General features: G+C 52.2%; 2 protein-coding genes across 3 annotated transcripts in view; one reads left to right on the forward strand and one right to left on the reverse strand.

Annotated features, from left to right (window-relative positions):
• The window catches only part of CEPT1 (choline/ethanolamine phosphotransferase 1), a 33,168-nt gene extending 27,148 nt beyond the window's left edge, over positions 1–6,020 (forward strand). For both annotated transcript variants that reach the window (XM_080358375.1, XM_080358374.1), the window contains exons 6-9: positions 1,055–1,186; positions 3,008–3,166; positions 4,210–4,335; positions 5,080–6,020. In XM_080358375.1, the coding sequence (XP_080214501.1) occupies positions 1,055–1,186; positions 3,008–3,166; positions 4,210–4,335; positions 5,080–5,199 (537 nt within the window). In that variant the 3' untranslated portion in view covers positions 5,200–6,020. The remainder of the gene's footprint in view (positions 1–1,054; positions 1,187–3,007; positions 3,167–4,209; positions 4,336–5,079) is intronic.
• A 6,484-nt stretch (positions 6,021–12,504) lies between these two features.
• Positions 12,505–24,416, reverse strand: DENND2D (DENN domain containing 2D; the record flags this gene model as incomplete). The annotated part of the gene is made up of 12 exons (XM_080358482.1): positions 12,505–12,652; positions 13,551–13,790; positions 14,220–14,310; positions 14,984–15,025; positions 15,506–15,683; positions 16,552–16,700; positions 18,878–19,018; positions 19,113–19,190; positions 20,103–20,172; positions 20,268–20,380; positions 20,909–21,090; positions 24,359–24,416. The coding sequence occupies 12 exons, from the start codon at positions 24,414–24,416 to the stop codon at positions 12,591–12,593; spliced, it is 1,404 nt and encodes a 467-aa protein (XP_080214608.1). The 3' UTR covers positions 12,505–12,590.
• Positions 24,417–26,548: the final 2,132 nt, after the last annotated feature.

Here is a 26,548-nt window from a genome sequence, read left to right on the forward strand (position 1 = left end):
AGGTGGTCAGGGTGCTCACCTGCCTACGGGGCCTGATGAGTTAAAGCTGCTTTTCCCTCTTAATTGTGCCTGAAAAGATGGAGAAACGTTATTGAATGTGATAGGAAGCTAATGATCAAGCTGCACGAAGACTGTAATTGAAGAAAAATAGAAGCAAATTGATCTCATTAGGGCTTCAGCGTGTAAGTGGACCCCTTGCTGTTGGGGAGCCAAGTGTCTTTGTGCAGCTGAGTGTACGGCTGCAGATCCTCAATTAGGACACTGTGAGGTGGTTTTTTTGTAGTTGTATAGATAAAACATAACTAAAAGTTCTACATCTGGAGCACAAGTGTGATGGGAGCGGCTGAGGGACCTGGGGGGTTCAGCTGGAGAACAGGAGCTGAGGGGGAGACCTTCTGATCTCTGAACTGCCTGAAAGGAGCTTGGAGCCAGGGGGGTCGGGCTCTGCTCCCCAGGAACAAGCGCCAGGAGCAGAGGAAACGGCCTCAAGTTGCACCAGGGGAGGTTGAGGTTGGATGTGGGGAACAATTTCTTCCCCAAAGGGCTGTGGGGCATTGGAACAGGCTGCCCAGGGCAGTGCTGGAGTCACCATCCCTGGAGGGTTGGACAGACGGACATGAGGTTCTCAGGACGTGGGGCAGTGCCAGGGGTGGACTCAATGATCTTGAGAGTCTCTTCCAACCAACATGATTCTATGATTTGGGGCAGCTGTGAGGTTTACAACCATCTTCAGAAAAGGTGACCAGTGCATTTCTCTTCCATGTCATAACTGGGTGATTTAGCCAGCAAGTTCCAGGTTTCTGTCCACTTGCCTGCTTCTGATGGCTCTTTTCAATTAACTGGAGACAGGTCCAGCTGTATGGAAAGCTTGATGGAAGGACGATTGGAAAAATACATATTTCTCCATGCCTTGTAGAAATTAAAAACTCTTTATAACAAAGAAAGAAACACAAATGTGGTGTTGGAAAGTGGAGTGTTTGAGTGCACCAGAAGTGTTAAACCCAATTTTAGTTTGTTTTTGCTTATTTTAACTTCTTATCTCTTTCCCATGAAGATTCCAATCCTGAATATTCAGATGAAAATATTCCCGGCTCTCTGTACTGTCGCAGGAACCATATTCTCCTGTACAAACTACTTTGGTGTGATCTTCACAGGTGGAGTCGGCAAGAATGGATCCACTATAGCAGTAAGTACTTTGTTCTGCCAGTTACTCTTCAGGATTCTGTGGCTTTTCAGCTATGCTTTTAGTTTTTATTTAAAATAATGCCTCCTATGTGCGAAAGGAGGGAGGAGTGGCTGACACTGGCAAGTGTGCTGCCATCCAGAGACCTGGACAGGCTGGAGAGTTGTGTGGGGAAAAATGTAATGAAATATAACAAGGGCAAGTGTAGAGTCTTGAATCTGGGCAGGAACAAGCCCAGGTTCCAGTGTAAGTTGGAGAATGGCCTATTAGAGAGCAGCATAGGGGAAAGGGACCTGGGGGTCCTGGGGACAGCAGGGTGACCATGAGCCAGCACTGGGCCCTTGTGGCCAGGAAGCCAATGGGACCTGGGGTGGGTTAGAAGGGGGTGGTCAGTAGGTCAGAGAGGTTCTCCTGCCCCTCTGCTCTGCCCTGGGGAGACCACACCTGGAATCTTGTGTCCAGCTGTGGCCCCTCAGTTCCAGCAGGACAGGGAACTGCTGCAGAGAGTCCAGCGCAGCCACCAAGATGCTGCAGGGAGTGGAGCATCTCCCGTGTGAGGAAAGGCTGAGGGAGCTGGGGCTCTGGAGCTGGACAAGAGGACACTGAGGGGGGACTCATTCCTGGGAATCAATATGGAAAGGGAGAGTGTCAGGAGGATGGAGCCAGGCTCTTCTGGTGACAACCAGTGATAGGACAAGGGGCAATGGGATCAAACTGGAACACAAAAGGTTCCACTTAAATTGGAGAAGAAACTTGTTCCCGGTGAGGGTGGCAGAGCCTGGCCCAGGCTGCCCAGGGGGGTTGTGGAGTCTCCTTCTGTGCAGACATTCCAACCCACCTGGACACCTTCCTGTGTAACCTCATCTGGGTGTTCCTGCTCCATGGGGGGATTGCACTGGATGAGCTTTCCAGGGCCCTTCCAATCCCTGACATTCTGGGATTCTGTGAAATATTTTCCTTTCAGTTCCATGCTGGCTTGGGAAAAGCAAGTTAATATTGTCTGTGTGAGAATAGTAGCTTTAGGAGTCAATAGTTAAATTTTTTGAGTGGTTAAAAGTGCTCATTGTTCTTCAGTATTAGTTTTTACAGTATCACAATATGTTTGGGATTGGAAGGGACCTCAAAAGATCATCTAGTCCAAATTTTGGATTAGTTTTGTATTAATCGTACAAAATGGGTTATACAAATACCCACACCCCCAAAAATTCATAGAAAAATACAGTGCAAAAACACATGCAGAAGGAAATCTGTCAAGAGGATTGGTTATGGTTCTGATCCTTCTAAAAGATCTATATCACTCATATTACCAGTTAAAAAGTACTGGTGGAAGTGTCTGCACAAGTACCTTGATCTCGATGATCTTTCCCAATGAAAATGATTCTATCAATGATTCATGTTTCAGTAGAGATGATTGATTTTTGGAATTTTCCAAAAAGCAATTCTAATACTGTCCTAGTAATTATTTGCTACCTAGGAGGCTGGTTTAGTTGCTTTCTTGCTGGCACAGAAAAAGCGGTAGAAGTATCATTTCCTGTCCCTTGCTCGCAGTGCCAGCCCCTGTGTGTGTGACAAGCGTCAGAACTGTGCCCTTCTTGCTGCCTAAAACCTTCTTCCCTCCCCCAGCACCAGAAGGGTTCAACCACATTCTCAGCTGACGCTCACTCAGGTTTCACACTTTGTTCCTGTGTATTCAGAAAGACGTGTTTTTAATGCAATTTTGAACTAGAAACCACCCATTGCAATGCCACGTGCTTGGTTTATTGGTGTTTCTTTGCAACACGTATATTGTGTTAACCTAAAGCTTTGGCTTTATTCTCACTGTAGGGAACAAGCGTCCTTTCACCTTTTCTTCACATTGGCTCAGTGATTGCGTTGGCTGCAATGATCTACAAGAAATCTGCTGTGCAGCTCTTTGAACGCCATCCCTGCCTATATATACTTACTTTTGGGTTTGTGTCTGCTAAGATAACAAATAAACTAGTGGTAAGTGCGCCAGAACCTTTGAGTTTCTTGTTATTGCAGGAAAACTCTTTGTAGATTTTATAGTTGGCTGATTATTCCATTGACTAACTGCTTCTGTTTGTGCACTGAAGTGATACTTGTACTAATTTTCGGTAATTTGGAGGTGCAGCGGAGCCTTTCTCCTGGTTGAAAGGGAAGTGTAAACCTCAAGTTAATGCCAGTCAGTGCCAGCACAGCTTTCAGTTGCCCGAGTTCTGTTTCCCCCCCTTTCACAGCTGTTTATTCACATTTTGACGGTGTATTTGTGCACATGTGATGAGCTAGGCTGGAGCAGAGGGGGCTGAAACCCCCCTCAGATGTGGGTGCAGATGGGAGGAAAGTTTGGGAGGAGGTGACAGAGCTGCTGAGGTTTGGAACAGTTGCTCGGGGTTTAACTTAAACAATTAGAGAGAAATAGTGATTAAAATTATCACCAGCTTTGTACCAGGAGAGGAGAGAGAAGAGCCCCAGCTGAACAGCGCAAATTAGGGATTGAACACCCGCCGCCCCACACGGTCACAGTTCTGCAGGTTGATGTCGCATTGCCACATGAACTGGATCCGTGTTGCACATAACCATGGAAGAAAAGGTTATTTCTAAACCAGTTTATTACACGGTGACACCAACAGCTGTGCTGGTAGAAGTGAGGATGTGGTGTAAGATCTCACAGATGTAAGGTTTTGTTTCCAGGCTCAACTAAACCTTAAAATTTCCCGGTCTGCTTCCATTTTACTGTTTCGCTTCTGGCAGGAGGAAGAGTTTATAAGCTGGAAAATGCATTAGGTTTTATTCCTGTAGCCACATTCTTCGTTCTAATAAAAGATATTTTTCTGCAAACCTTGCATTGCATATAACTGCAGATTTTCATGGTTTAAACAGCATTGCTGCTGCTACTTAAGTACTCGATATATCTTACAGTAATGTGGCTTGAACCGGGACTTTTTTAGCTCTGTGTATTTTGAAATCACTCTACCTTGGCTGGCATAAGTTTATTTCTTAAACTTCCTTTTCTGTTTTTAATGTAGGTTGCACACATGACCAAAAGTGAGATGCACCTGCACGACACAGCATTCATAGGCCCAGCACTGTTGTTTCTGGACCAGTATTTTAACAGCTTTATTGATGAGTATATTGTACTCTGGATTGCCCTGGTAAGTACGGGCTGGCTTTGCCTGTCGGTAATTATTGCGAGGGTTTGCGTGCTCCTTCACAAACCCTGACTCACCTTGATTCGATGGGACTGCGAACCTACTTAAATATTTAACTAGGTTTTAAATAGAGTTCACGCAAGCAGAGGTGAACACGGTTTGCTTGGTGCATGGTTGAAACAGTTTTAAAGCCACGGAGCAAAAATCCAGAGCGTAGAATTGAATGTTTGGAAGATTTGTGTCAACGTCTTGTTAGCAAGCAAATATATTATCGGCAGTGCAAGCGTATTATGGCTGTGCCTTAAGCTCTTGAGTCACGTACATCTGTCATTACTGACAGCACCCATTAGGTGAAAACATCATATGTGTTATTGAGTACTCAAGTGTTCTCTACCACAATGTAGTGTTAACCTTTTAATAAAATTGGTGTTTTATGTATGGTTATCACCATTCAGAGTTAATGGTCACTTCACAGTATCTGTATAGCTACTAAACCAATTTTCCCCTTTCTGATTCTAGAATTAAGAGTCTGTATTCTTACAAAGCTGGAAGAAAGTTCAGCACATCTAGAAACTGCTTTTCTTCCCTGAGTGATGGTTTTATTTCCTATACAGTTGGAGATTTAATTCTCGAAGAGAAGACCCCAGTGCTTTTATCCTGAAAGAAATACAGGAGGTGTTATAATCTTGTCTTACACTTCACAAAAACATAGATCTAAGTGTGTGTATTTCTTTTTCTCTGTGCCAGATCCTTTCTCTCTTTGATTTGCTCCGGTACTGTGTCAGCGTGTGCAATCAGATCGCCACCCATCTGCACATCCACGTGTTCCGAATCAAGTCGTCCTCCGCACATTCGAACCACCATTAGTAAACGGGGCAAGGAGGTCCCCACGAGGAGAAATAAGAACGAGTTGGTTTTCTACATGAACAGATGCGAAGGCGTGTAGGAGACTTAAGGAAAAGGCAGATAAGAACACAGTAATTTATAATAATCAATGTTGTCTAACTTTTATTCTTCGTTATCAGTAACACTCCTTAACTAGTCTCCTGCCTGAGAGAGTGAATTCCAAGTCCACCGTAGTCAACTCTACATGTAGTCAACTCCGTTGGTTCAAAGCCCAGGAAAGCATGCAGGGAATAATGCTCCGTCTCTGTAATTACCTTGATTACGAAATAATCTATATATGGTGAATGGATCCCCGACAACTCCAGTTTCTAATGTAGTATAATTACAGCTGCAATACGACTTGCTTTTAATTTTAATATTTCATCATCTCTTAGTGAAATACTTGTTTAGTGTCCACTTGAAATTTATTTACTAAAGACCTAAGCTGGTAAAAACGGAGATATCGCACTAGCTTGTGTAGTTGAAGCAGCTGTCGAGGTTTGCGTCCAGACTCATGTGGTTCTTTTGCTTATGCGTTGCTGATAAAGCGGTTTCTTGCTACAGAATAATGCGTTGAACAGGGTCCTGCAAGCGGAAGGGATGGCCGGCATGCAAAATAGTGTGGTATCTTTGACAATTAATTTTATTTTTTTAAATAAACATTATCTAAAAAGACAACTTATTTCTCAATTTTCTTCAGTGGAAAAGACTATAAAAAGAAAATTTTACTGTTTACTTTTTTATGTATAAAACTTAAGCAAAATTTCCTTTCTGCTCTTAATAAATAAGAATTCTGAGAGCAACGGTTGTGTGTGTTGCTCTGTCCTGCTTAGACTTACAAAGTACAACCTGCCTGCTATTTAAAAAGCGGTTTGCTAATGTGTTTATGTATGTGTTATTGTCATTCCAGGATCTCCAAGAGCTTTCTCTGCTACATAGTGCAGTAAGTTTGGGGTGGTGTGTGTGGGGAGGGGGTTTCTTGTGTGCGTGTTTGGGGTTTGAGGTTTGATTCTATGCGGGTGCCTCCGGACCAGGATCTGCCGTGGATATCAGGGAACTGCTTGGGAATCGGTTGGTGGGGAACGCTCGGAACCCCGTGGCTGCAATTCCAGCCCTCTGAGCGTGAAGCGTCTTGAGATGCTCAGAAAACGCAACTGTCAACTGGGAACCCAGAGCCACAGCAGCACCCGAAGACACCTGCACGTGTCTCTTTTTTGAAGGAACTGAGCTCAACTGACTTTAAAAACATAAAACAGACCCTGACGACAATAAATCAAACCCCCACTTGGCTAAGGGAAGTGGTGACATGTATTTCCTGTGATACCAGAGCGATTAGAAAACATGCTCAGGAAGTGGAGAGAAAATTCACTTCCTTGGGTGACTGGAGAGCTTTTAAACTCCTTTTTCCCCCTCTCTGTGCTGGTCCCCATGTCAGGGTGTCATGGATGGAGAGGTTGGTCTCCCAAAGTTGTGTCCTCGCAGAGACACGGGACTGGACTAGAGACACAACACAGGAGGAGCGTGGATGTGGTTTGGTTGTCCTTGAACTGCCTGGCATTTGTCTGCTTGGGAGCAGCTATTAGGTTGGTGCAAAAGTAATTGCAGCTTTGGACTGTGGATTTTAAATAATTATTACTAAGCTCAAACACATGTTTATTAATCAAAATGGGAACCATTACATCAATGCGTTTTTGCCAACAAGAAATACATTTTATTCCTGTAGCATAAAAATCTGTGCTTCAGGATTCGACGAACTCTTGGAAAGTATTTTCTGCGTCCTACTGCTTGTGGAAGCGTTTTCCCTGCAAAAAAAGTTGTCGAGATGCTTGAAGAAGTGCTGGTCGGTTGGTGAGAAGTCCGGTGAATATGGTGCATGAGGTAAAAGCGCAGCTGAAGGCTTTTGGTTCCTACATCCTCAGGTGTTCCCAAAGGGTCCCTGCAAAGCTGAGCCTGAGGGAGAGTTGGATTCCTACATCCTCAGGGGTTCCCAAAGGGTCCCTGCAAAGCTGAGCCTGAGGGAGAGTTGGGTTCCTACATCCTCAGGGGTTCCCAAAGGGTCCCTGCAAAGCTGAGCCTGAGGGAGAGTTTGGTTCCTACATCCTCAGGGGCTCCCAAAGGGTCCCTGCAAAGCTGAGCCTGAGGGACCCTTTGGTTCCTACATCCTCAGCATGGACCTGGGTCACAGCTCTTCAGTGACCTGGAAATTGCATCCCAGTGTCTTCATACTGGGAGCATCTCCAGGGTGAGGGGCAGCAGCTGTCTGTCCAGTATCACACTTTTAGATAACTCATTTATTTAACCTTTTCACTTCATTTAGCTGGGTGAAGGTTGAATCTAGACAGTCCAGGCTGCCACCCTTCAGCTGGTGACCAAGACAAGGTCTGGAAGGATTCAAAAGCACCAAGGTCCTGTCTCCCCATGCACAAACCTTGTGTTCCTTCTCATCAGCATGAAGTGGGTTGAAAACTCAGTTGCTTGGAAAAACCCTCCCTGCAGTTTAAGTGTTTTTCCAGAGACACAAACAAGGAGAATCACGTTCTCAGTCTTCAAGACTTTAAGATCTAAGTTGCTCCAAATAATTAGTCACTGATACTTGAGACTGGTGAGGAACTGAAGTCTTTAAAGGGTTGTCGAGGACCAAACTTCTGTTTACAAAATGTGTCTAAACTGAAGCCTGTTGTTGTTCAGGATATTCAATCAGGCACCTTTTCACTGCTTGGAAATTTTAATGGTGTTCAGCCAGCCAGGGCAAAAAAATCCCCATTTCTATCTTGATCAAGTCTCATTGTTATCAGGGAATCGTTATTTCTGCTAACCCAAGCCAAAGAAAATGTTGCTATAGATACAAGTAATAACTGAACTTTACCCCTGGCACTTGCACGTTACAGCACTGTCTTGTGATCGTAGGTTATCACGGTTATGTTGGTAGAGCTGAGGCTGCTCAAGGAGCGAAGAAGGGAAACAGAATTTTTGTGGGCTCGGCCTGATCTCATCACATGCTCTTTCACTTTGTTGCGTTCAAGAGGCGCTCGGAAGGAAGAGGTTTTGCAACAGCAGCCTGTTGAGCTTCCTGGAACACCTGGGGCTGAGTATGTTCCCTTCAAAATGAACACAACCTGTTCTGTGCTCAGGTTTTCCCATATAACCGTAAAGGCGAGCTGGAAATTCCCACTTAGCGTTGGAGTGTTGCCTCCTCTAAGATGTTGTAAAGGAATTCTCTTGATTTGGCAAGTTTAATGCAGGAAGAAGGTCAAGGTGCTTCAGGGCCTGTTTCATCTGAGGGTCAGTTTTGTTTCACACTAGTATTTTTGTGCTTTTTCCCTCCTGCCCTGTGTGCACCAGGTACGTCCAGCACTGCTACACCCAATCTCTGAGTTTGGCATGGAGTTGCAGAGAAGTTTGATCATTTCGGATGAACGATGCAGCTGTTTTCAGAGGTTACAGCCAGGTGGGAATTGTTCAGAGGTAGGAGCCACATCTGTTATCGCTGCACAGCAACCTGGAAGCATTAGCGATAACAACTGCGCTGACTCCAGTCGGTTAAACATGCCCAGGACTATTTGCTGGCACCGCGGCCAGCTGGCAGAAGGTGACACATGCCATTACACGAGGCTTATCTTCCAAGCAGGGCAGCTGCAGAGCAGGAATTGAACCGCAAATCAGGAGTGAATCCTGAGCTGACTCCCAAACCACGCCTGGGAGTTGTTTGGACGAGCGTGAGTTAGCTAATGCTATGCTGGGAACTATGTTAACAATTCAGCAGAATAAATGAGCACTTTCCAGTTCAGGGAAACATTTCTTGGCACTGTTTTATTTACTGTTGTCGTCTTAGGTCAAGTGTTAAGGCAAATCTTGAGCAGGAAGGAGGATTTAAAAATATGCTGCAAGTTTTGCTGATGCGCTGCAATGTGACCCGAGCCCGGCTGGATGTGTCCACGCTCCCAGCAAACACCAGCTGAGTTTACCCCAGTGTCTCCCACCTACACACAGGTGGTTTAAGAGAAGCAGAATGAGCTCAAAGAAATAAGTTATTTAATTCGGCATCTGTCCTTTCAGCGCAGTGTCTTATTTCTTCACTGATTCTCAATGATCACAGGGGTGTGTGTACCTCATGGAATCATTTTGGTTGGAAAAGCCCCTCAAGATCATGGAGTCCAACCATAACCCACCCCTGGCACTGCCCCATGCCTCATCTCCGTCTGTCCAGCCCTCCAGGGATGGTGACTCCAGCACTGCCCTGGGCAGCCTGTTCCAATGCCCCACAGCCCTTTGGGGAAGAAATTGTTCCCCAGATCCAACCTCAACCTCCCCTGGTGCAACTTGAGGCCATTTCTTGTCCTAATGCCTGTTACTTGTGAGAAGAGACCAACACCTTGGTGCTCCAACCTCCTTTCAGGTAGTTGCAGAGCAATCTGCAGCCTGTCCACCCTCTGGCCATTAAAGGGAGAGCATTAAAGCTCTTGCCAGGTTGCACTGCTCAGGTGAGTAAGCAAGCATGATAATATGGAGCTGCTTTTCAATATTTAAGCCAATGTGACTCAAGGAACCCTTAAAACTTGCTAATCAGGAATGACATCAGCCGTACACATTTAGGAAACAAGGACAGAGCTTTCTTCCCCACCACCTGGAAGCTCTGAAGCTGCTGCTGGATGGTGGGGAGAGATGTCAGTACCAGAAAAGTGCCCGGTTGCTGTTGTTCCTCTGTACTTGTTTCTTTTTCAAAGCTGAAATGAGAGCTGATGCGCTTCCCAAAGCTGGGACCCTTCACTGGAATGGATTTAGGTCCCTTCTTCCATAACAACACTAAAAGGAAAAGTGCTTTAAGTAACTTAAGATAGTATCTCAACCTATTCTTTGTTCAGCCTTGAGAAAGGTGGCACCAACCCTTCTAATTCACCCTTGCAGACATCCGTAGCACTGGCTACATTTGAACACCTTTTTAATTTAAAGATCAGGTTTTGCGTAGCTCTGAATAACCTTTTCCTCTGGTGGGGATTAAGCAACCACAAAACACCATCCTTCATGTGACTTCTAATTCTCCTTTTCTACAGAGCGACTGCCAAAGCAAGGGCCGCTTCCCATTTTTCTCTATGTGATGGTCTGAAGGCTTCACAACCAAAACCGTTGGCACCTTCTCAAAACGGTAACGAAAAAGGAGGAGAAGGGGGAGGGAAGTGGCCTTTGATTTTACACACCAACACACGTGAACTTTTAAAAATGAAAACCAACCACAGAAACTTTTCCTGCAGTTAACCTGTAACATTCTCTCTACCCATGAGGGGCAACTTGTGAAGCCAGGGAGGATACCCACAGTGCCAACAATCCCCTTTTTTAACTAACAAATAATTCTTGTACCCCCCTCTGAACACACAAAGGGGCTGAACAAAACCAGACCAAACCATTTTCTTTCAGCGGGGCTGCGGAGTTTCACGGCTGTTCGGTTCGTACCTTCTGCCCAACTGCATTTCTGTCACTTGGGTCTGTGTGTGACCACACAAATAGTCCCTTCCAAAATAAATGACCTTTCCATCTGCCTTGCTTTCACAGAATCACAGAATCCCAGAGTGTCAGGGCTCGGAAGGGCCCTGGAAAGCTCATCCAGTGCAATCCCCCCATGGAGCAGGAACACCCAGATGAGGTTACACAGGAAGGTGTCCAGGCGGGTTGGAATGTCTGCACAGAAGGAGACTCCACAACCCCCTGGGCAGCCTGGGCCAGGCTCTGCCACCCTCACCGGGAACAAGTTTCTTCTCAGATTTAAGTGGAACCTCCTGTGTTCCAGTTTGAACCCATTGCCCCTTGTCCTATCACTGGTTGTCACCGAGAAGAGCCTGGCTCCATCCTCCTGACACTCACCCTTTCCATATTGATCCCCAGGAATGAGTCCCCCCTCAGTGTCCTCTTGTCCAGCTCCAGAGCCCCAGCTCCCTCAGCCTTTCCTCACACGGGAGATGCTCCACTCCCTTCAGCATCTTGGTGGCTGCGCTGGACTCTCTGCAGCAGTTCCCTGTCCTGCTGGAACTGAGGGGCCACAACTGGACACAAGATTCCAGGTGTGGTCTCCCCAGGGCAGAGCAGAGGGGCAGGAGAACCTCTCTGACCTACTGACCACCCCCTTCTAACCCACCCCAGGTCCCATTGGCTTCCTGGCCACAAGGGCCCAGTGCTGGCTCATGCTCACCCTGCTGTCCCCAGGACCCCCAGCTCCCTTTCCCCTACACTGCTCCCTAATAGGTCATTCCCCAACTTATACTGGAACCTGGCTTTAGTTCGATGTTCAACAGCTCTCAAAGCCAAAGCCTCCTGGTGCTCAGCCTGCTGGTTTTTCAGCGTTCCTGTAAAATCTCTCACTGTGTTCAATACTGCTGTAAAAGTTGGATTAAACTCTATTTTTTGATAACATCTACAGGCGCGCACATGCAGATCTGCAGCCAGCACCAGCTTCCCCTCCTGCGATATTTATTCCCCAGATGAGTGCATTAGGAAAGGAGGAGAACCGTAATTTAGCTTTCAATCCGCTGCAGGCATCACATGTCAGAGTCGGCGCTTCAACGAACTGCAAGGTTTTCAAAAGGCGTTGGCATCAAAACCAGAAACATGGAGGATGTCGACATGTTTTACTACTGGATTTAACAAATAACTTCCTCTCGACCCAAAGCTCTCGATCGGCTGTTTTCCTCCCCTACAAAACACAGCCCGGGGGCCTTCACAGTTTGCTTACAGCACAAATAAATAACCTGTCGGAAAGAAAAGAGTCTTTTTGTTTCTTTAAAGAGCTGAACTGAGCTGTAGGTGGTACCACCGAAGCCAGAGCTGGAGAGGAAACTGCTGAAATCCACCACAACTGCTCCTCCTGGTATTGAACAATCTTGATAGAAAACGCAGTGAAACAGCTAAGAATAGAAACCTCAAAAACTTATTCAATAGGATGTCACTCATCTGCAAAACCTACGCTTGTTTTAATTAGAAATAACTCTATTTCCTACTCATCGTCTTTTTTTATCTCTAACAATGACTCTACAACCTCTGTCGTCCTGCAGCCGGTTTCCCGCGTTCCCTCCCTCACTGCGTGAGGTCCCGATGGGGCCAAAAACTCCGCGCGGGGCCCAGCGCCGCGTGTTGTGGTTTGTCCCCGTCACCGGCAAAATGGGAAAAGAAATCACAGCCCGCTCACTCCCTCCCTGCCAACGCGTTTTCCAGCGCAACGATGCCCTGAGGGAAAAAAGAAAGGGTAGAAACTGGTGTTCGGTGCTGCCCACACGTCTCGTGAGTCACAGGTGGGAAGGAATCGGCAGGATCCAGCGTGTTCTGCCCTTGGCGCTGGTGGGGACCCGCTGGGTGCCAGCCCCGCTCCTCTGTCCCCAGGCCGGGCTTCAGGAGTCCCTTCGGTGCTTCTTCTGCTCGTGGTACTGCTTTATTTTCTGCTGGAAATACGCTGTGGATGAGAAAAGGTCGTTAGTGAAATGCACCCAGGGGCCAAACCATACTGGGTTATGCACCCAGGTGAAATGGGGGTCGGTGCAGTTCCACCATCCCGCTCACCTACCCAAAATGGGCTTTATTAATGTTAGCCTGAGTTTTTAATGCATGCGTTTGCTCCTGTCCAGTTTTTGTGTTTCCCCTCCAACCACCAAGAAAGCGGGAGACCCCAGGAATGCGAACAGCCAAGAAGGTGACGTGGATTGGGAATGTAACAAGAAAGCTGGGATTGTGCCATCCCTCTCTCCCAACCCCGGGCACACCCTGGTCCATATAAAGCCTGACCTGAAAGGGCAGAGAAAGCAGCAACTGCGGTAGTGCCGGTGCTGGAGTCCCTGGGGCTGGCGAGGGACCCACCAACAGCACCATCTGCCACTCGCTGCCATGGGGCAAATCCTGAGCCGGGACATCACTGACCACTGGAGGTTTTTTGGGTGGCTTCCTCAACTTCTGTCACCCCTATTTGTCTTCATTGCAGGCTGGGAGGGGGCTCAGCTCTGCCCAGTAAATCCCCAGAGAGGGGGAAGAACCAGCCCGGCTGCCATGGGTCCAGTGGCAGAGATGAGTCAGGGTTTGCAGCAGCTCCCAGCTGCTGCCTGCATCCCAGCCAAATATTTGCGCTGCTACTGGCATGTTTGTCGAAACACTGAGCTCTTGATGTCAAGCAAAAGATATAAATGAGCCTGGAGGTTTTTTTGACTGTCTGACATGCACAGAGAAATGCAGCTGTTGAGCAAACGGGTGCTACTCGCTGTCTAGAGCATCCTCAGCCTTGAGCTGCATCCTGCCCTGCGCACAGGGCAGGTCCTTCCTGGTTAAGGGAGCTCTCCTGGAGGAAAAATGGAGCCGTTTACCTTCCTGTGGGATCCTGCTCTTTTCCGCTTCCTCAATAAATAAGGAAAACATGTTTGTCTTCACGAACTTCTTCACAAACTTGCGGTTGGTCTTGGAGGCGATGGCTTTGCAGAAGGCTCTTTCCTGGAAGGTGCCCGAGCCGTTTTTGCTCCACTTGATGTGCGAGGCGTAGTGGCCGACCATCCGGACGAAGAACTGCACGAAGGCTTCGGAGACGAGCGTGTTCACCTGCTCAGACGCTGGAAGAGGACAGGGAGCATGAGGTGGGATGGGACCTCTGAGCATAGAAGGGACGGGTGTTTTTTAACCCCACTGGTTTGCAATCTCTGTTTGCATCCCAAGAAATTATTTGCTGAAAAGCCCCCCCTGCCAGTAAACCAAGATCAGACTAATTTTGCTGAGGGAGCACCAGCTGTGTTCGGTTTCCAGGGTGGTGGCATCTTTATGGGCCAAATAGTGGCAAGACCCGACTGTTTCAGCAGAATTAATTGTTCCTGCTCTCATGTTTTGCAGGACAGGGGAAAGGCCAAGGGATTTTTATCTTGTCATTGCATTTTATTGCAAATCAAGGCAGAAACATCCCAGGCCAAGTGTCTTTAGGAAACAGTTTTGCTGAGGACTCTGGCCATCTTGCATCTGTTTTACCATATATAAAGAGACACCCTTACTGTGTATGTTGTTATTGTTGTTGTGCCTGTTCAGAGACGTCAGCATCTCATTCTGCAGCTTGATGGGCAAGATCTCCTCCTCATCGCCGACCTGCAAGGCAAAGGGGCTGTGAAGCACCCGGCCGAGGTGGGAACCCAGCTCAGGTGGCTACGAGCAGCTGTTAGTGCAGCTCATCAACGGGGCTTTCTGCAGAGCTCATTAATTAATTATCATTGCAGGGTGATGCTGGGAGTGGGATGCCCAACATGTGGACCCTGCTGCTACCACTCATGAGAAGAGAGATGTGGTGGATTGAGACATCCCTTTCACAGAACCACAGAATCACTTTGGTTGGAAAAGACCCTCAAGATCATCGAGTCCAACTGTTCCCCCACCCCTGGCACTGCCCCATGTCCTGAGAACCTCATCTATGTGTATTTTAAGCCCCTCCAGGGATGGTGACTCCAGCACTGCCCTGGGCACCTGGTTCCAATGCCCCACAGCCCTTTGGGGAAGAAATTGTTCCCAAGATCCAATCTAAACTGCCCCCAGGATTCCAGGTTTGGCCTCCCCAGTGCCCAGAACAGGGACGGTCACTGCCCTAGGCCTGCTGGCCACACCAGTGCTGGTCTGAGCCTTGTGGGACATTATCCCTGCATGAGTGACACCAAGATGTCTCTTCCTGCAAAAGCTGCCGGGTCATGGGGACCAAAGGTGGAACGGGGCCCGTCCCAGTGTGACCCAGGCCAGGCAAACCCACCCCCACCCTGCAAAGGGCACCTACCGCCCGGAGGATCTTCCCTTCGCAGAGGTCGACTATCAGAGCCTGCAAGAGAGTGGAGCAGAAGCAGGTTAACCCTAGCACGGCAGCCGGGCTTCTTCCCACTCCTTTTATCATCATCCATCTGTGTGCGCAGCCCACCGGGGCAGCAGGAGCAGGATCGGTCCCTCTGAGCTGGAGGGACCCGGACAGGGAGCTGGGCCATCCCCCAGGGACCGTGTTTGCCCCAGGCTCAGTGGCTTGTCCGCACGCAGCCTTTCTTTGCTCCTGCAATGCTGGGACGATGCCACCAGCCAGCCTGGCCCCCAGGGTCATGGCTGTGGGTGCTGGGGTGGCCAGCAGCGCCCAGGAGACATGGAGGTGTCACCCCAGGTGCCAACAGGACATGCAAGAAGCCCCAGTCTCCATATTCCTGGATGAGAAAAGGGCGCAAGCAGAGCCTTTCACCCCAGAGCCAACCAAACCCAGGGTCACGGACTAATCGATGGCTCCATCCAGATGTTTCCCCTCACCCAGTTGAAATACCTCCTCCATTGGCTGGTCCAGGACCTGCTCCAGGTGCCGCATCTGGATGCCGACCATGAAGGGCGTGGGGCAGCAGACGGTGGCGAGCAGGCACTCGGGGACCACGGGGATGTAGGTGTGAGCCCAGGTGAAGGGGTAGAGGAGAGCGGCCACGGCGTGGATGCACTGCGACAGGACACTGCGGGACAAGGAGCCATCGCGGTGGCATCGCACGAGGTGGCACGAACCAGTACAGGGGAGGGGTGGACCTGCTGCAAAGCAGCTTTGCAGAGAAGGACCTGGGAGTCTTGGTAGACAAAAGGGCGACCATGAGCCAGCAATGTGTCCTCATGGCCAAGAACTCAATGTTTCTTGGGGTGCATGAGGAAGAGTGTGACCAGCAGGTCAGGGAGGTTGTTCCTTCCGCTCTGCTCTGCCCTGGTGAGGCCCCATCTGCAGTACTGGGTCCAGTTCTGGGCTCCCCAGTTCAAGAAGGACAAGGAATTACTGGAGAGAGTCCAGTGGAGGGACACAGAGATGCTGAGGGGTCTGGAGCATCTTTGTGATGAGGAGAGACAGAGAGAGCTGGGGCTGTTGAGCTGGAGAAAAGAAGCTGAGAGGAATCTGATCAATGGGATCAATATCTCAGGGTGGGTGTCAGAGGATGGACCAGACTCTGTTCAGTGGTGCCCAACGCCAGGGTGAGGGGCAACGGGCACAGACTGAAACACAGGAGGCTCCATGTGAACATGAGCAGAAACTTGTTTGCTGGGAGGTGCCAGAGCCTGGCCCAGGCTGCCCAGAGCGGGTGTGGAGTCTCCTGCTCTGAGCCATTCAAACCCCCTGGACCCACCTGTGTGATCTGCTCTGTGACCCTGCGTGAGCAGGGCTGGGCTGGGGATCTGCAGAGCTCCTGCAACCCCACCAGCCTGGGGTTCTGTGAAAGGGAATTTCACAGCTTGGAGGAAACATCCAACCCTGGCTCAGCTCTGTCCTGGAAGCTCTTTCAAGGTTGGGTTTTTTTATTTGTCTCAGTTTTATTTTTAAATAAACAGATCAGGACTCACCTCAGCTCCTCTGCCAGGAAAATGAGCCGTCGCTCCAACACAGCAGAGGCGAAAATGTGCAGGATGAGGTGGGGGCTGAGCCGTTGGAGCAGAGCCTGGAACTCCACGTGCTCCAGATGAGCGTCCACCGGCCGTGTGAGCTCGATGAGCTGCAAGGACGAGCCACCAAACCCCGGCTTAGGAGGTGTGAAGCTCCCCCTGCACCACCCTGGCCCCCCGAGACAGTGATTTGGGAGCAATTAATGACCCAGAGTTTGCAGCATCTGCATCATGTCCCTCTGCAAGGGACAAACCTCATCCTGTCCTGCCTGGAGATTTGAGCCGTGCGGCGCTCAGGGTGCAGGGGAAGGCAGCGGCGATGTGTGCCAGGGCTTTTATTTATTGGGGCACTGGATTTTTAGCTAAAATGCCTCTTTTCCAGTGCTCACAAGCCTCTGGTAGGAGACAAGCAGGGACATGTCCCCATCGGGGTATCTGACAGCTTGTCCGTGAGCAGCAGCTTCCAGGAAAGGGAGGAGGGATGAGGGCATGACTTCTGTTATAAAAACCACAAAAGCTTCCTCAAAAGCCTCTCTGGCAGCGCCAGCTCATGTATTCCCAGCTAGGATGGCCCAAAAGTGAATTATCTAGCAGATATTTGCAGGTGGTCTGTCTATTCTGTTGGCTTTGCCCCAGAAAAGTCTCCCAAATGGGGTCGATGCCCCTGCCAGGCTGGGGCAGCCGGTGGCCGCTGAAGGGTTAACAGGCCCGTGCAGCTCAGGACACAGTCCTGGCCCCTCTGTCCAGATTTTCAGGGGAATCCCCCTCCTCCATGGGCCAGGCCGCCTTACCACAAAGCAGCATCTTCCCAGCGAGGAGCACAGGGCTCGACCAGGCTCCACAGCCCATTTCCAGCACAAATCCTGCACTATCCCCAGCTCATGCAGCACCAGAATTCCCTTTTACCCCCTTCCCTGTTTTCTCACGGGTCTCGACTCGCTCCAGGCCCTGCCCAGAGCCCCAGTGCTCAGCTCTTTCGAAGAACATCCCCATCCGTCCTCCCTCCCCGTCGCCCCCGCTGCAGCCTGGCCCGTGGCCAGAGCATTGAGCAACCTGCGCAGCCCTTGCACAAGCCTCCCTGGGTGAAGAAATCACTTGAAATTCGATAGCCAGCTGCTGAATTGCACTAAAAAGGAGCGATATTGCTCTCAGACCCATCCTGGCAGGACACATCCCTGCCTTGCTCAGCACCAAGGTTATTTTGCCCAGTGTCGGAGCAGATTCTCCCCCTTTTTCCACCCCAGCTTTGCCACAAGAGAAAGCAAAATCAAAAGGAAAGGCTCTGCTTGTGCAAGCCTGGGCTGTGCGTGGGCAGGATGAGCCCGCGGGCGCTGTGCCGGATCAGATCTGCATTCCACAGGTGAGGGTTGGGCTGGCCCACGCCTGCGCTGTGATGCTGAACCACGCTGCCGAGGGGAAGCTGCAGCCCGTGACGCCCCACAACGGCCCCACAGCACCCCAACATTTCCTAATGTCCAATTTAAACCCCACATGCTGCACCCAGAGGTGCGAATGCTCCCCGGCCCCCCGCACGACGTGTCGCTCTGATGTAAAAGCTGTGTGAGAACCAACATGTTAAGAAACGGAGTCTGGGGAGGTTTTATGCTGGCAGCTCTGGCTGGTGAAGCTACGAAGATGCTGTTTTGCAAGGATGCAAAGATGGAGCAGCGTCACTTGTGGCTCCATCCTCATCCTCACTGCTGGCAGCTCCCCTCCTGGACCAGGAAGGAGGTGCCACTCCTGTTCATAGAATCATTTTGGTTGGAAAAGACCCTCAAGATCATCGAGTCCAACCATCAACCCATCCCTAGCACTGCCCCTTGTCCTGAGAACCTCATGTCCGTCTGTCCAGCCCTCCAGGGATGGTGACTCCAGCACTGCCCTGGGCAGCCTGTTCCAATGCCCCACAGCCCTTTGGGGAAGAAATTGTTCCCACATCCAACCTCAACCTCCCCTGGCGCAACTTGAGGCCGTTTCCTCTGCTCCTGGCGCTTGTTCCTGGGGAGCAGAGCCCCACCCCCCTGGCTCCAAGCTCCTTTCAGGCAGTTCAGAGATCAGAAGGTCTCCCCTCAGCTCCTGTTCTCCAGCTGAACCCCCCAGGTCCCTCAGCTGCTCCATCACACTTGTGCTCCAGCCCCTCACCAGCTTCCCAGGGCACAAGGCCTCCGGCAGCCCGACCAGCACCCATGGGTGCTGCAGGAGTGGAAGATGCTTCCAGAGATATCCCGAGCTCCCCACATCAGAGCAGTCCAGGAGGTGCCACTGAGCACCTGAGACCCCCACCAACCTCTGTGCCTGACTCGGGGATGAAGCTTTTAATGGTGACGGTTTTCCCTGGAGCTGGGAAGGGCGATTCCCGCAGGCCCTGCATGAAGGGGTAAATCACCGCCATGGAGATCTGGCGCCTCTTCTCCACCTCGTCCAGGATCTGGGGAGGGGAAACACGAGCTGTGAGACCCCGGCAGGCACTGGGGTGGCTGCCTGGGCCACCACCGCGCCAAACGGAGCCGCCACGTCCCTACCTTGGAGAAGAGCCCAAAGCAGCCCAGGCAGCTGATGATGCAGAAGACCTCGGGGAGGCGGGCACCACGGCCGGATGGCTGGAAGAGGATGGGGAAAAGGTTTGAGCATCTCTCCCCAGAGACCCCCCCCGGCCCCACTCACCCCCCACCCAAACACCCAGTTGCTCATGGGCGGATTTTCAGAGCTGGGGCTGAGGCCAAAGGTGCAGCTGATGCTGTAAAAGCAGAGGGTGCCCAGGGAAGGCAATTGAGACACCAAAGCTGTTCATCATTTTGGTGCAAGTTCTCTGCCATGTTCCCAAACTTTCCTCCCTGCCAGACACGTGTCCTCCGAGACATCCTGCCCCCCATCCCAGGGGCTTGTTCTGCCTCCTACTCAACAGGGACCGTCGGATGAGCGTCCAGGCTTCTTTTCCCTTTCCAACTGGACTATCCCTTTGCTCTCTGTGCCTTCAGCCCTCCAGACATCCAGTTCCACCACCCAGAGCGCAGCCCTGGATGCAGAAGTGGGTGGGTTTGCCAGGTTGGGTGGGATCCGGCGAGTCACCGAGCCATGATGTATGTCCCTGTGGCTTTACGTCCCTGTGGCTTTATGTCCCTATTTCAGCAGGCTGTGCATATATCAGCAGCAAAGTGCGATCTCCATTGCACCTCGCAGCCCCCAAGCTGGCCAAATCCATGGGATGAGAAAAGCAACCACTGATAAGAAGCCATTTCTGGGGATGGGGCTGAGGGCACCCAGCTCCCTGGCACCCGGTTGGGCACATGTGCAACCCCATCCTGATGGCGAGAGGGATTTGCAGCCGTTCTGACCACTATGGCCAAGGGAAAGGAGCCAGGGAAGCTGCAGGATGTTGGTGGGGAGGCACCTCCCAACCATCACATCTCCTGGTTGCATTTCAGGTCCACAGCAAATGCTGTTTTCCTCCATCCAGCATCTGATGGCAAGTGGCTTTCTAAGGCATGTCCCCAGAGCGGTGAGATGCTCACCAGCAGCCGCCTGCAGTAGCCGATCTTCCTGCTGCCGTCCACGTCGGTCAGGACGAAAGAAAAGGTTTCACTGCAAAAAAAGAGAGACAATATGTGGGGAGGGATGGCTTGTCCAGCCCGCAGCCCTTGGGGGTGGGAAACTGAGACTATGGATGGGGCAGGTACCTGGGGAACTCGGTGACGGGGGCCCAGTTGTTGCCGTCGGGGAAGCAGAAGAGGGGGATGGCTTGTAAGAGACGTTCCTCCTCCTCTTTCTGGCCCTTCAGCAAGTTCTCACGCTGGAACGAAGTGATGCCAAGAGTCAGGGTGATGGGGTGCCCATAGCCCCAAGGATGGGGTGGGAAGGGCCACATCCCAAAGCAACCCCTGGCTCAGATCGAAGCAGAAGGGGCCTGCACATCCCTGGGCAAGCATCTCTCAAAAATCCCATTTTTGACTCTTTTACCCTATGATGGGGCAAAGCAGAGGCGCCCCCAGGTCCCTCTGCAAACAGGGGGTTTCCTCCTGTGCCACCTCTCCAAGGTGGGATTTCACCACCGTGGTCTCCCCTTTTGTGACAGGAGACCAAGGAGCACCCCAGGATTTTCCTCCTGGGGTTTGCGGCCCTGGGCTCTGATCACAGGGAGGGACAGATGGTCCCAACAACCCCAACCCACTGCGGGCAAAGCCCTGGGGTTTGGGTCTGCAACCCCAGGGCACGGGGGATTTGTCTGTTCTCCTGCCCCAGCTCTAGTAATGGGGAAGGAGCAACAACTTTCCCTCTAAATTCAGAAAACTCATCTTCCCGAAAACAGGGGACTAAATACCTTCGGGAACTGGTAGGTTATCTTGGGTTTGTAACACCCATCTGACATCTTCAGTGACACCACCACCAGGTACTCGAAGAAAAACTGTCCGGCAGAATAGAAGACGGAGCTTCGCTCTCCTGGCTTCCCCGGCAGGACCCGCGAGGGGTTGTTTTCTGCAGCGGAGGCCTCCTCTTTTCCTTCTGTAGCCAAAAACACACCCCAAAACCAACAGATCAGGGTGAAAGACGAGGCCTGGAATAGCCCCAGTAGCAGCACAGATGTAGAGCTACACGCGGACTTGGTGCACAGGGTGTTTTGGTCCCTGACAGGGACACGTGGGCACAGGACACAGGAAGGAAAGAGAAACGGCTTTTTGGGGTCTTTTGGAGAAAATCCAAGTGCTGTCAGACACCCCCAGTATCCTTTGCCCCATCCCAGGGCGGGCAGAGGGATGCTCACAGAGAAACCAGCACGTGGGACGTGCAGAAACCATCCACGAGAAGGTGTGGGAATGTTTCTGCAGCACTTAATTCGCTTCCCTTAGGGGGGGAAAATAAAACAAAGCAGCAAAGAAACACCCCAGATCTTGTTTGAGCATCTCCAACAAGATGAATCCCAACCTCTAACTGCCAAATGTCGTGGGAACTACTAATTGCAAATGAGGGTTTTCCCTGAACCGCGGCTCCCAAAGCAAAGCAGGTCCTGAGGTGACAGCCCGTTTCTTGTTTGGCTGGTTGGGGAGGACACCTGGGGAGCATCAGCCTTCATAACCCGAGAAACTAGAAATAAGAGTGAAAAAGGGCCAAGCTGACATGGGGAAGGGCTGTGGGACGATGGTGGTGGGGCAGCGAGATGCGAGGGCTGGGAAGGAGAGGAGGGAAATGCCGGCAGGTGAGACATGCCACGCAAATCCCCAATTCCCGGCACTGAAACTTGGTCTTGGCTCAGATTATGGTTGAACCGAAATGCTTGAGCTGCTCCTTGAAAGTAAAACAAAAGTGTGGCTGGTTGAAATCTTTCCCTGCATCCTGGCGTTTGGTCCCAGGCTCTTTCGGTTGTGCCGCAGCTCGGCAGGACACCAACCCTGTCCCTGTCCCATCCTCCTCCCCACCCCGTGTATCCCCCAGCTCCGTAGCTGCCTCCTTTAGCCTGAAAACACCTTTGGAGCCTCCGCGCCAGCTCACTGGGAGCTGACGGGGGCAGCAAGCTTGTCTGAGGAGGTGACACTCACAGTCCCGACACAGGATGTCCCTTCCCAGGGACTGGAAGCACCTTTTCCAGCTCAGGGCGGGGAGATGCTCAAATCCACCCCCGCGTGCACCCCAAGGCTGCTCCACCTCCGCATGCAAAGTCCTTCCTCTTGGCAAGGTGCGATTCATCCCAAAGAGAGCCCTGCGCAACTGGGGGGCACAGGAGCACCCCGAGGGTGAGACCCGGCTGCAGGCACCTCTGGTTTGTCCTCGGCAGGGATCACCCAGGTGACAGCAAAACAAATTGTTCCAGGCCAGGGAGAAAAAGTTGACAAGATGCACTTTGCTTCTCCTGCTTCTCCTTGGGATGCTCCAGCGATGGCTTCAGCATCCCAGCCTCCCACTAAGGGGCCAGGATGGGAGGTTGTTGCTGGGGGATCTCCAAGGAGCTGGGGGGCAGCCGGTGTCCCACATCCTCGCTGGACACCGGTGTCTGTTGTTTCCCCGTCACAGATTGCCAGGGTAAGGTGAGAATCTGGTTAAATCCTGCCTATCCAGCCCCATCCTGTATTTCAGAGAACACAAGACGCTCTCAAGCAAGGGCTGGATTTGCATTGTGTCTATGGAATTTTCAAACAGCCAACTAAACCCGCCGCTCCGGGGAGGCTGGTCATGCCAGGGTGCAGATCTGCCCCTCACTGATGGACCCACACGCTCCCCAAAACACAACCTGCCATGCCAAGTCCTGCCCAAAGCGTGGCATCCCCTGGCAGTGCTCCCCTGCACTGGGTCTGCTTGCAAAGCCCTTGCTGGCAGAGCCTAAGTCCCTTGGGGACCACAAAACCCCATCCCTCGGCTATAAGACGAGCTCTAGGGGTGTATGGGACCATGCACCGCTGTGCAGTGTCAGATGGGTTTAATTTGGCATCAGAGCTCACAGCACATCCCCAAAGCAGCAGGATTCGCAGTCTCCTGGGGACACAAGCCACTGTCACAAGAGCTTTGGCCAATGACTCTCCCGTAGCCCAAGCATGGAAGACTCAGGGACCATCTCTCGGTTCCCCCAGCAGCGAGAGCATCCCCAGCGAGGAGACATGAGCCGGGGGACCCGGGCGGCTCACACAGCTCCTGGATGGGAAACAGCTGCTGATAATGTGTATTTTCACCCCTCCTTCCACCGGGCACGGAGAGGGCAAAGGCTGGTGCACCACGGCCCACGCAGCACCGGGGCCACTGGCATGAAAGAAGACATTTTCCTGCACAACCAGCTTCCCGGATCAGAGCGGGGTTTTGTTATCAGCCAAGCGCTGCGCTCAGCCCCACGTTTCAATGCTGCACAACCTGTTTCTTTCGTCCCGGTAAACTCCCAGGCTGCGGCGTGCCAAAAATCTCCCAGCCTGGTGGACGGTTTGCGGGGGTGTTCGGCTTCCCCAGCCGTGTGGCCACCCACCTGCCCCAGCAGAGAGGAAATGGCTTTTGGTTTATCGAACCTCTTATGCTGAGCTTGGAAAAACATATATCACACCCAGAGCACAAAACAGACCTTGCGGGGGGGATTGCAATGAGCCTGCAAATCCACCACTGGTTGCCCCAACCTGCTCTAAGGAAGGCCAGAAATACCCGATGATCCATCCTGTATCTGTAGAAAAGCTCACAAATCCCAAAGGACCGATTCCTGCACCATCCTGAAAGGCTTCACAGAACTGACCTTCCTCGGGGACATCGTGCCTGGGCTGTCACCGGCTGGACCTGGCGTGTCCTGGCTAGTTTGAGGGCTGGTGTGGCCACCTTGTCCGCGGCGCCATGCTCCGGCGTGCCCTGCGATGCTGCATTCGGTGGCCCAAGGGGTAGGGAGAACTCCCAGGGGAGTGGGAACCCCACCCGGGGGCTGGGGTTGTCTGTTTGGGACAGGGAAGGGTCCCAGGGGACGGGGTCCAGCTCCAAGGATGGGGTGTGCTCCTGCGAGATGGGGGGCACTACCGAGGCGGGGGGATGGAGCATCCCCAGGAGATGCGCTAAGTCCCGAGGCAGACGGTCCGAGCGGGGCTCTCTAGGGTGAGGGGACCGAGTGGCGCCTGTGCCGCTCCCCCTGTCCCCGTCCCGACGGTGCCACCCGGCGTGGCCGCGCTGCCCTGCCCGGGAAAGTCCCCGCTCCGCCAGCAGCGTCGGCTCCCGCAACCGCGGCCCCGATGCTGCCACCGGCACCGGTTCAGGCACCGACACCGATACCGACAGCGGCACCTCCCGGAGCACGGCGCTGTCCCCTCCCCACCCTCACCTCTGCGGCCGGATCGCCGCAGGCTCCGTCGGAAGAAGTTGCCGATGGACGTGGCCATGGTGGCCCCGGCGCGGAGCGGAGCGGCCCCGGAGCGGAGCGGAGCGCTCGGCTTCCGCCCGCCGCGCTTTCGCTTTCCCGGGGGAGGAGGGACGGGACGGGGCGGAGAGGAGAAGAAAGGAGGAGCGGGGGGGGCCGGGCCGCACCTGGCACCGGCTGGGGCACCGGGAGTCTGCCCCCGGGCACTTAGATACCGGGGAGGGGAGGGGGAGGTGGGACAAGCGGACATGGGGGTCCTGTGAGCATCGGGGGGCACCTGGTTCACAGAATCCCAGAATGTCAGGGGTTGAAGGGCCCTGGAAAGCTCATCCAGTGCAATCCCCCCATGGAGCAGGAACATCCAGATGAGGTTACACAGATTGTGTTGTTGTGGTGTTACACCTGGTTGTGGAAGAGCCAGGAGCGCCGAGCATGGGGATATGGGGAGAACTGGGCACCGAGAACACTCAGACACGGCGGTTCTGGAAACACCGGGAATGGGGGAGCCCGGAGCACCCCTGAGTATGAAGATGGCACAAGGGGCTGAGCAGGGGGAAGCCAGGAGAACCGGGAACGGGGATACTGGGAACACAGGGCAGGGGGAGCCAGGAACACCAGGCACGTTGTTTCCAGGAGGGACCTGGATACGGGGGTCCTGGGAGCATTGGGCACGGGGGGACCTGAATTGGGGGGATGTGCACAGGGGCATCCCTAGGCAGAACGGGAGCTGCACACACTGGGGATGGTCACAGCCTGGCACCCCCAATCCGGCATCAGAAGCAGGGTGGGAAATGGGGCAGGGACCCCGGGGACAAGGGGTGGGTTTGTCCCAAACCTCCAGCATCCCTGCCCCAGCCCTGCTCTGGCCTCCCCACCTCCTCCAAGCCCTTTTCCCGCTGGTGCCACAGGCACCGTGGGGCCGGGGTGACACTGAACTGTCCCCTCCAGGGGATGGAAGTTTTGGGGTGACCCCACTCTAAAACGTGATGGGGAGTCAGCCGAGCCGCCCTGACAATGTCACCCTGCTTTCATTTCCACAGCCATCGGCTGCGAGCTTGTCCTGGCTCCGCTTGGGAATGCCGGCTGGGTTGTGCTTCCCCTCGGGCTGGCGTTTGTCCATCAGGCACAGATTTATTCCCTGCTCAGGGTGACTCAGAGGCGTCTCAGCCAACTCTTGGGCTCGAAGCCGGTTGCCATCCGTCTTCGTTACGGGAAGGGAGAGCAGTTCATTAGCGCTGCGATACGGCGGCCGCCCCATCTCGGGCACAGAGCCGGGACTCCTGTGGAGCTGCTCGGCTTTGCTGGACCACTGCTCATGCTTTCACTGCTCCAGACCCACCAAGGAGGAAAGACTCTTTAAAACCAGTGATATCTTTTTAAAAAAAACCCTTTTCCCATCCTTAGCCTGTTTACACCCCTAATATTTCATTTGCTGGTTTTTAGGTAGTGCTTACGCAGTAATTAAATGCACAGAAGGGGCTTTGGGCACAGCTCTGGGTTATGTGGCTTTCAGGTGTGATGAGCTGTGCACAGTTCTCAGACCAGATTTCCTACACCAAATATACTCCTTCCACACTTTGCCACACATCCCATCCCCTTCCCTCCCTCCAGTGTGGGCTGGAGCTCGACGGTGGCTTTGCAGATAGTGGATGCTTTGGAAACACGTCCCCCATGGCTGCGTGTGCCCCTGACCCGGCCGCGATGCTGCTGCTCGGCAGGGTTATCGGGGAACTGCTGGTCCAGGAGATGGTTTCTGCCTCATCGTGAGTGGGTGGAAAAGCACTTCCCGGAGGAGAGGGCAGCGTGTTTGTTTGCACACAGGGCATGTTCCCAGGAGAAATTTCCTCTTGGCACGGATAAAAAGTAAAGGGTTTTCCCCCTCGATTTTGGAGGAAAATCCCTGCTTTCCTGGAAACCAGAGCCACTTGGAGAAAACATCTGCTGCCCTCAGCCGGGAGAAATCCCCACATTCTTTGATTTTTTTCCCATATACACAAATCTTTCCTGCTTTCTTCCTTTAAGGCTACAATCCTGCCTCCATCACACTTTGCCTCCGCTCAGGCGCCTTCTGTGCGGGGAAGAAAAGAGCCGTGTTCCCAGCCACAAAACCTCCCCGCTCCCCAGGAAACACTGTCCCTTTGTGCCCCTCGCACA

The sequence above is a fragment of the Nesoenas mayeri genome, assembly GCF_963082525.1.
Source record: "Nesoenas mayeri genome assembly, chromosome: 23".
NCBI classification, from domain to species: Eukaryota; Metazoa; Chordata; class Aves; order Columbiformes; family Columbidae; genus Nesoenas; species Nesoenas mayeri.